Consider the following 10,344-nt stretch of genomic DNA (forward strand, 5'->3'; position numbering starts at 1 on the left):
TTGCTTGGGAGAGTCTGGCGGGGAAAGAGGTGCTTTGCTTGGGAGAGTGTGATGGGAAAAGGGGCGACTTGCTTTGGCGGGAAGGCATTGCCTGGGGATGCGGCTGTTGTGACAAGCGGCCGTCATGACGTGTGGCCATGGTGACGTGCTCCATGGCCCTACTGGAACGTCATCAACAGCCATTGTGACATATTTAATGACTGCCGTGACGGCATCGTGAAGCTGGCCCTCACCACGTCACCGTGGCAGCCACGTCACCACAGCGGCACCTCTGCCACGGCCACCAAGGTAGCCAGGTCACTATGGCCGCACGTCACCATGACCTCAGGTCACCACGGCACGGCATCACGTCACCACGGCATCACGTCACCACGGCGGCACGGCACCACGGCATCACGTCACCGCGGCCTCACGTCACCACGGCGGCCTCACGTCACCACGGCCTCACGTCACTACGGCCTCACGTCACTACGGCCTCACGTCACCACGGCGGCCTCACGGCGGCCTCACGTCACCACGGCCTCACGTCACCACGGCATCACGTCACGGCATCACGTCACCACGGCGGCCTCACGTCACCACGTCACCACGGCATCACGTCACCACGGCACCACGTCACCACAGCCTCACGTCACCATGGCATCACGTCACCACGGCATCACGTCACCACGGCACCACGTCACCACGGCATCACGTCACCACGGCATCACGTCACCACGGCATCACGTCACCACGGCATCACGTCACCACGGCATCACGTCACCACGGCATCACGTCACCACGGCATCACGTCACCACGGCATCACGTCACCACGGCATCACGTCACCATAGCCTCACGTCACCATGGCCTTACGTCACCATGGCACACGTCACCACGGCGGCCTCACGTCACTGGCCTCACGTCACCATGGCCTTACGTCACCATGGCACACGTCACCACGGCAGCTTCACGTCACCATGGCTGTAAGCTTCCCATCAGCCCCCGCGCAGCCACCCTCAGTCGGAGCTCGGCGCATGCGCCGCCGCGGTGGCCCCTCCCCGCTCCTTCCTTTCCGCCGGAAGCAGACGGACTGGGCCGAGGCCGAGGGCGCCGGCGAGGGGATCGCTCCAAACCCGGGGACACAGAGCACCTTTTCCGCGCGGCTACAATCCTACCGCTGGGAAGCAGCATGTCTGAGGAGAGGTTTACAGCCGCGTCCAAAAGGAGCTCTGGATGCACCGGGTAAGTGGCTGCGCTCATCCGGGAGCGAGTGTTCCGCGCTGCTTCCCCTACAGCCATGCACGTTGTACCCCCCCCCCCCCCCCCCCATAGCAGCCATGCATCGTTGTACCCCCCCCCCCCCTGCCCAAGTATGGTTGTACCTCCTGCAGCCATGCATCATTGTACCCCTCCCCTGCAGCCCCCGTTGTACCCCCCCAGCGATACATCGTTGTACCCCCCCCCCTGCAGCCATGTATCGTTGTACCCCCGCTGCAGCCATGCATCGTTGTGCACCCCCCCTGCAGCCATGCATCGTTGTACCCCCCCTTAGAGCGATACATCGTTGTACCCTCCCTGCAGCCATGCATCGTTGCACCCCCCCTGCAGCCATGCATCGTTTGCACCCCCCTGCAGCCATGCATCGTTGTGCCCCCCACTGCAGCCATTGCATTGTTGTACCCCCCTGCCCCCCCCCCCCGCAGCCATGCATCGTTGTGCCCCCACTGCAGCCATGCATTGTTGTACCCCCCCCTGCAGCCATGCATCGTTGTACCCCCCCCCCAGCCCCATTGTACCCCCCCATAGAGCGATGCATCGTTGTACCCCCCCCTGCAGCCATGCATCATTGTATCCCCCCATAGAGCGATGCATCATTGTACCCCCCCATAGAGCGATGCATCATTGTACCACTCCCCCATAGAGCGATGCATCATTGTACCCCCTCCACTGCAGCCATGCATTGTACCCCCCCCCCCAGAGCGATGCGTTGTTGTCCCCCCCCATAGAGCGATGCATCATTGTACCCCCCCCCCCCCCCCATAGAGCGATGCATCATTGTACCACTCCCCCCATAGAGCGATGTGCCACCTCCGCTGGAACGATACTTCGTTGTACCACCTCCCCTGCAGCTATGCATTGCTGTACCACCCCCTGGAGCGATGCATTGCTACCCGTGTGCCCCACACTACCTCCCCTGGAGCGATGCATTGCTGCCTGTGTGCCAACACTGACTTCAATAAAATTATGACTTCAATTTGACACCTTGTTAATGTTTGTTTATCTTGTACAGTAACTGCATTTTTGCAATTTGGTGTTTAATGTTTTAATATCTAGTCTTCATCTCTTGTGCTGGTAGTTTTAATTCTGTTTCACGGGATGAGTTGTCTGAATGTTACTACGTCAATCCTGGCTTTGCATGCTCCGAAAGCAAATTTTAATATTTACTAGCTTTAATATTGATTTATTGTTTCGTCCACCTTTCACATTGTTTAAAACATTCCCTTCTCAGTTTGGAACAGGTGATTGTAGCAAATCCTGGGAAGACCCCGATCAGCTTGCTGCAAGAATACTGCACAAAGAATGGCAAAACGCCTCAGTATGAGCTTGTGAATTCCGAGGGTCAAGCTCACCTGCCCAGCTTCACCTTCAGAGCAACAGTGGGAGAAGTGAGCTGCAAAGGTCAGTAACTGTTGCTTTACTTCATGCTGCTAATTCTCCTTGTATGTGAAAAGAAAATTGACCAAAATCAGTCATTACTTGTGTGCATCTTTCTGATTTTGAAAAAAAAAGACACACAATGCTGTTTAGTTTATTATTGTGTCATGTGTTGAGTTACAGGGAAAACTTTTTGTCGCGTACTATCTAGTCAGCGAAAAGACTATACGTGATTACAATCAAGCTGTCCACAGTACAGGTAAAGGGAATAGCATTTAGTCCAAGATAAAAGTCTGATTAAAGATAGTTTGTGGGTCTTCAATGAAGTAAATGGGAGGTCAGGACCACTCTCCAGTTGGTGAGAGGACGGTTCAGTTGCCTGATAACAACTGTGAAGAATCTGGAGTAACTCAGTGGGACAGGCAGCATCTCTGGAGAATGTAGGTGACATTTCAGGTGGGGATCCTTCTTCTTTCATGTGGCGTGCACAGCCTAAAGTTGTTGGACAACTTGTTCTATTTGATCTTCCGTTTGTGCACGTTGAGTTGATTGCATTAGTCGAAACAGGGCGGACCACGTGAAGGTTGCAATCTCCCACCCCGTGGGGACCCGTCAGTCACCTATCGATGTTCGCCAAGGATGCTGCCTGGCCTACTGAGTTTCTCCAGCTTTCAATCTCTTTTTGTAAACTAGCATCTGCAGTCCTTATATCTGCATATTTGTGATTGAGTTGCTATAGTGTTCAAACATTGTCCAGTGTTTTCATAGGCACTGAACTAGAACTCAACAGAATCCTATTTGTGTGCTCTACCTTGCAATATAATATCCTTGTGCAATGGGAAAGTTTAACATGGGAGAAGTATGAGGTGATGCATATTGATAGTAAGTAAGAGGAAAGATGATAGCTTTCTGTTTAACAGCTTCTCCATTCACTTGACAGAAGTTTGGAATGCCTGAACAATGGAGGAAGCTCCAAATCTGCCTACAGCTTTGTATAGAAACATAGAAATTAGGTGCAGGAGTAGGCCATTCGGCCCTTCGAGCCTGCACCGCCATTCAATATGATCATGGCTGATCATCCAACTCAGTATCCCGTACCTGCCTTCTCTCCATACCCCCTGATCCCCTTAGCCACAAGGGCCACATCTAACTCCCTCTTAAATATAGCCAATGAACTGACCTCAACTACCCTCTGTGGCAGAGAGTTCCAGAGATTCACCACTCTCTGCGTGAAAAAGGTTCTTCTCATCTCGGTTTTAAAGGATTTCCCCTTTATCCTTAAGCTGTGACCCCTTGTCCTGGACTTCCCTAACATCGGGAACAATCTTCCTGCATCTAGTCTGTCCAACCCCTTAAGAATTTTGTAAGTTTCTATAAGATCCCCTCTCAATCTTCTAAATTCTAGAGAGTATAAACCAAGTCTATCCAGTCTTTCTTCATAAGACGTCCTGACATCCCAGGAATCAGTCTGGTGAACCGTCTCTGCACTCCCTCTATGGCAATAATGTCCTTCCTCAGATTTGGAGACCAAAACTGTACGCAATACTCCAGGTGTGGTCTCACCAAGACCCTGTACAACTGCAGTAGAACCTCTCTGCTCCTATACTCAAATCCTTTTGCAATGAAAGCTAACGTACCATTCGCTTTCTTTACTGCCTGCTGCACCTGCATGCCTACCTTCAATGACTGGTGTACCATGACACCCAGGTCTCGCTGCATCTCCCCCTTTCCCATGGTATAACCATGATCAACCAACATCCATGTCTATAAATTGCTCCTCCTCTCCCTCCAGCTGTTGCCCACAAGCTTCTCTCTCTTCCAACCCTATATCCCTCCCCGTGTCTTTACATTTCACCCCTCTCCATATCTAACACCCTTTTGTCTCCTTTTCACCTCCAGCCTTTGCCACTTACCCATCTGCCAATAACCCCCCTGTATCCACCTATCACTTGCCAGGTTTACCACCCTCTACCTAAATCAACCTGCAGGTTCCCAACCTGAAACATCACCTGTCCATTGATGTTTCAGGACAGATGATGCCTTGGGCCAACCCTCTACCTATCTACCCCCGTCCCCATCTCACCTATTACCTGTTTGTCCTGCACCTCCTTCCTTCTGGCTTTCTCTCTCCTCATTCTGCCCCCTCCCCCATACTGTCACCTATCCATGTTCTCTAGAGATGCTGCCTGACCCACTGTGTAACTCCAGCACGTTGTTTACCTCCTCAGAAGTTGTCTGTCCCTCTGTGTTCCTCCAGCACACTTGTGGTATTCATGATTCCAGCCACTTGTGGCTCCACGTAACCATGTTTACTGCCGGATTCTTCAGATCTGGCACCTAAGCAGGAACTAATATTGATTTCTGAGTACGGGCACAAACAGCCCAATGATCCTGTGCAAAATTAACATGCTGCACTTCTGGTAGGGCTATTGAATTTGACTAGAAGAAACTGTTGCAGAGAAGCAAAAGTAATTTCCTCAATTCTGACAGGTCTGGCACCTTGGATTGACCAAATCTTAAAGCAATACATGGAGAACTCGGATGCAGAGTGTTTTGGAAAAGTTGGTCTTTAGAGTTACTATGTGGAAACAGGCTTTTTGGCCCACCGAGTCCGTGCCGACCAGCGATCACCCCGTACACTAACACTATCCTACACACTAGGGGCAATCTGCAGAAGCCAATTACCTACAAACCTGCACGTCATTGTGGTGTGGGAGGAAACCAGAGCACCCGGAGAAGTTCTTTAGATATTTAAGAGATCAATGGATGAACTATAGATCAGTGCACAATCACCACAAAATTGTTCCAAAAGTTTAAATAATGATTTATGGGATCTGCATCCTTTGCATAAAGCTGAATGTAGCAATGACTCAATGTTGCATTGGTGTATAATTTTAGTATGAGTTCAGTCTAATGTGTAGAATCAAAAGTGCATAGAAAGGATATAATTGGGATTTCCTTGGTTGTAGGCCAGGGTCAGAGCAAGAAGGCTGCAAAACACAAAGCAGCAGCAGCGGTTCTTAATATTCTGAACGGAGGAAGTCCACAGGACACAATATACGATGGTATAAGGTGAGAAGGATGCTAATTTCATAAACTTATATATTTAATTTGCATGACCTTTACACCTATTTAGCAACATGCTGTAAACGCAGCTTGATTTCTATTCATTGAAGTGTTTTTGCTCTTAACAGTACAAGAGATCAACATGTTAAAAATGAAGTACAGTAATTATGTTCCTGGACTGGATGTTTTATGCAATACACATGTTACACTCTTTCCAGCTACGCTTTACAAGATCCAGAACCCATTACTTCCCTGAAGCAAGCTCAAAATCCTCCCAACCCCATTGGTGCCCTTCAGGTGAGTCAGAGGATAGACCTCTTCTTGTTTTACTTTTATTCAATTTGCAGTTGTATTTTTTATCTCTATAATTCATTATAATAACAGGTGCTTAGGGCTTTTTATAGATTTGTGTGGATCAATTGCTAACATATAGTTTACTAGGAACTGGTGGTACAGAAAGGGTGGAGACTTCCAGATTACAGCATTGCTGAAGAATTGGGGCCTCCTCACAAGAGAGAGTTTGCAATCGTTTGCAAGGTAGAAACATTTGAAGAAACAGGTAGGAACCTCGGCAGAATCTTCTTTCCAATTACATGTGATATTTTTACATGACTTTTAGTGTAGGATAGCATGCCTTTAAAGTTTATCTTTTGCAGTATGTAAACGATTGGTGCAAAACCATTATTTTATGACATTTAACATTGTTTACAGGTAGTTCGGCTGATAATGTATGTTTCCTTAAAGCAAATTGGATATGATTGAACTGGGAATGGTATTTTATTACATGGGCCATATTGGTTATAGTGCGATTTCGATTGCGAACCACTTATAAAGGTTACTTTTAAAATTGACAAGCAGAAAAAAAGCTGTCTTGGAGGGGGAAAAAAACTTTCCCTGTAATCTTCCCTGCAGCCATCATACACCATTGTCTCTCTCAAGAACGTAATCTGTCAGTTTCACGCCAGATAGTTATAGAAATTGACAAGTCAACACTTCTATTGACACGTGTGCAATGATATTCTGTTAAACAATGTAAAAAAAATAAACATAGCCTTTAAAGTGATCTTTATTTTTGAAAATGTGGAGGGGGTGGGGATTTTTTTTTTAAATTGCATGTCTAAAGCTAACTCCCTTTTCCCTCTTGACAAGATTGATGTTATAATGTGATTTTGTATAATACATTTTTTATATAAACACAGTTTCTCAAAAACGCAAAAAAATTCTCAGGAACGTAATGATCACGGTATTGCAGAATTACCCGTATTTAGTTAGATTACAATATGGAGTTAATGATTTGAAATAGCCACATTAATCGCGAGTATTTTGTGATGGGTTCATAATGAGCTACGAGTACATTTCATACGTAGTTAGATTTCTATTTGAAAGAGTTAACTGATCTTCAGTCTTTCCATTGCCACCTTATGCATAGATTTTGCCTGTCCTTGCTCTCTACATATGCCTCAAATATAAATTGGGATTCAAACTCCTGCAAAATATTAGATGATGGCATGCCCAATCATATATTAATTAGTCGGGATTATGCACAATCTAAGGAGGAGGGATTTTATCCAAGACTGTTTGGGGCAAGGGGATAATGAGGAAACAGACTCCCCACCTCTCTACTAATTTGAATATTCCATTTTCCTTTAATTTTTTGGGCTCTTTTCACAACTTGATTTTCAACATAAAAGGCAGTATTTAAAGTAAACTAGATAAATAAATAATTTTCATATGCAATAAAAGTTTAAGCCTTTTCAATTTCTGTGTACTTAGATTTTTTTTAAACTGCTTAACTTGAGTAGCAGAATTACTTTGCAGGTTTTGGTACTTCAAAGAAATTAGCAAAAAGGGCAGCTGCAACAAAGATGATTGCCAAGCTACAGAATATTCCTACAGGCTGGAATGGGGGAGAAGAATTTAAAACTGAAGGCGTTTCTTTGGTAAGAGTAAATTTTGAGAGATGCAATGAGCCAATGTCCACTAAGCAGCCATTAGGAAATCCCAAAGGGTCATCTGGCTGGCAAAATGGTGCTTGCAATCTCCCCACTGGGACCTCTTGTTCTCTCACTCCCTAGTGTGCAATGCTGCTGATTGAATAAACATTTAAATTCACTTTAAAATTAAGTATCAATACAATAGTAGTGTTGGATAAACAGTTGTTAAATGGAGACAAGAAATTGCAGATGCTTAAATCTGGAACAAAGGAACATACCATTTGAGAAACTCTGCAGGTCAGGCAGTAGCAGTGGTGCAGGTATAGGGATAGTTGATCGTTGCTACTGCCTGACTCGCTCAATCGCTCAATTCTTGAAGCGCATGGTACATTCCTGAGAGTACCAAAATAACACAGTTTTATTGAAACAAAACAGCAGTTTGTAGTCATCTGACAAGATATGGTTGCAATTCTCCAAACTGAATTCACAAGCATTTCGACATCATCATCTCAAGCAAGGAGCTTGAAGGGACAAAAACAAAATCGTTGATGGAACTTGGTGGGTCAAGCATCATCTGTGGATTCAAGAAGATATTTAACATGCCTAGTTTCTCCAGCATTTGGTTGTTTGCTCCATATTCCAGTCTTGTTTGTCTTGTATCTGAAGGGACTTTTAGCATAAAGAGAAACAGACAGCTTCTAATACCATGAGCCTTTAAATTTTAATTGTATCTTCCTTGAGTTTACATTCAAACATTGGTACAAACCCTAGAAAGAACTACTTGTCTTCAATTTAGCTCATTTTTACTACTCAATCATAAGTCGTGTAGTTCCATATTTTCCCTAGTAAATGTTCATGGTGCCCAAAATAACCATGCTAATTAAATTAGATGGCTACAGGCTTTTGAGTATGTCTTTTGGAAGCTATCAGGTCTTTTCTCATCTCTAGGGAGATAAACTGATTTTTTTTATAAATTCACAGAAATAAGATGACCTGTTTCTGAAATCAGCCACTGTTCCAAATGATACATTATTGTATTTATCCAAACTTTTCCATTGAAATCAATCCACGTAACTTAGTCCCTTTCTCCCAGCCTTTAAAGACTAAATCCTTATTTATTTTAACCTGATGGAAATTCATTTCACATTCTTACCAACGCATTCAGACTAAAATAATCTAAATTGAATTAAACAATTTTATATTCTAAATGTTTCACTTTAATTTTGCTCTCGAGTCTAATCAGCTAACCCTATTAAATGTCAAATAGTCAAACCTCAAGCATGATTGTGCTCAGAAATCAGGAAATGAATGGAACGGGTCAAGGGGCACCTGGGACCTTGTAAGGAGGTCACCTGGAGAAAAAATTAACCAACTGAAGAGAAGCCCACTCAGCATTCCCAACACCGACTACACCCAGATGTTGGGGGAAGTGGTGGAAGAACAAGGATTTGATGTCACCTACCTTGATATAGGTATGTATATTAAACAGGAGCTCTTGTCATTGTTTATTTGCTTACAAGCATTATAAGTGGAATAACGAGAGCAATTGTGATGAGCGTTATTTCTAAAATTTTAGATTGACCACTGCGTTTAGGTGCTAATATTGCTTTGAAAAGATGTACATTATCTGCACAATGACTGTCATCTCCATCTTCAAACGTTGGCTAAATGTTATATATCCCAACTGTATTTTCATAGCTACATTTATGTATTTATGCAGATTTATACTGTATGGACACAAGCCCTTTGACCTACACTTAGGGACATTCTGGACTTGAACCATTTGCCTGCATTTTGTCGATAGCCCTCTAAACCTCTCTATATATACCTGATCAAATATGTCATTTAAACGTGGCAATTACATCCATTTCTACAGCTTCCACTCCTCTGTGCCCCTTTTTAATCCATTTCCAATAAAATATTTTTTTGAAAATGTATGTACCAAAAAAGTAATGTTCTTTATTTTAGTGTGAGTTTTGTACCATTATTTTAATTTGACTGTGATTACAGAACTAGCAGTATAATGTCATTGAAAATGTCCACTATATAAAGGTTGGATAAATTATTTAGACTGATTCACTTGGGATTTTTTTCTCTCCCCCCCCCCCCCCCCCCCCCCCCCCCCCCATCAGATGAACTAACTGTGAATGGTCAATATCAGTGTTTGGCTGAACTCTCAACGCTCCCAGTTACTGTGTGCCATGGTACAGGGATTTCCCGTGGTAATGCCCACAACGAGGCTGCTCACAACGCACTCCAGTACGTGAAGATTATGGCTGGACGAAATTAAGAGAAAAATATATCCACAGAGAAGTCTAAAATAAGTAACCAATTCTAAAGAGAAGTATTTTTGTAAGTTACACGAAGGAATCTCGGCTTCTAGTTTGGTTGTGTGTACGCACACGTGCAATGTTTCAATGGTATCAAGTCTAATTCGTTGAAATAATAAAAGGATTTTTCAAAGTACTTTATAGAAGTAATGTTTTGAGCAATTCATTTTTAAATTTCTACCCTTGCTCTACTGCACAGCCAAATTGAATGACGGTCTGATTATTCTTTGAAAAATAAAATAATCAGATGCACAAATACTCCTTTGTGTATTTAGTTTAATTTGTTCAACCATCAAACATTTGGAACTTTAAAAAGCCACAAAACAGACATTAGGTTGTCAATTGTAGTTAACTATAGCCTGCCATGTAGCCCTGTGT

General features: G+C 44.4%; 1 protein-coding gene across 2 annotated transcripts; it reads left to right on the plus strand.

Annotated features, from left to right (window-relative positions):
• The first annotated feature begins 1,031 nt into the window (after positions 1-1,031).
• On the plus strand, positions 1,032-10,102 carry prkra (protein kinase, interferon-inducible double stranded RNA dependent activator). 2 transcript variants are annotated; one of them, XM_055637897.1, is made up of 8 exons: positions 1,032-1,223; positions 2,491-2,660; positions 5,606-5,708; positions 5,921-5,999; positions 6,144-6,261; positions 7,521-7,642; positions 8,931-9,108; positions 9,769-10,102. In XM_055637897.1, exons 1-8 carry the CDS (start codon positions 1,171-1,173, stop codon positions 9,924-9,926), a joined length of 981 nt encoding a protein of 326 aa, XP_055493872.1. In that variant the 5' UTR covers positions 1,032-1,170; the 3' UTR covers positions 9,927-10,102. The 2 variants fall into 2 exon arrangements, with proteins under 2 accessions (XP_055493872.1, XP_055493871.1); XM_055637896.1 differs by having other exon boundaries at positions 1,033-1,223; positions 8,904-9,108.
• Positions 10,103-10,344: the final 242 nt, after the last annotated feature.

Source organism: Leucoraja erinacea, chromosome 7, assembly GCF_028641065.1.
Source record: "Leucoraja erinacea ecotype New England chromosome 7, Leri_hhj_1, whole genome shotgun sequence".
Lineage (NCBI taxonomy): Eukaryota > Metazoa > Chordata > Chondrichthyes > Rajiformes > Rajidae > Leucoraja > Leucoraja erinaceus.

Excerpts from the sequence above, each read along its gene's own strand:
- prkra (XM_055637896.1), top strand. The coding sequence starts at position 1,171 with ATGTCTGAGGAGAGGTTTACAGCCGCGTCCAAAAGGAGCTCTGGATGC. Across the intron at positions 1,224-2,490 it reads AGGAGCTCTGGATGCACCGG|TTTGGAACAGGTGATTGTAG; the intron begins GTAAGTGGCTGC and ends TTCCCTTCTCAG. Across the intron at positions 2,661-5,605 it reads GGGAGAAGTGAGCTGCAAAG|GCCAGGGTCAGAGCAAGAAG; the intron begins GTCAGTAACTGT and ends CCTTGGTTGTAG.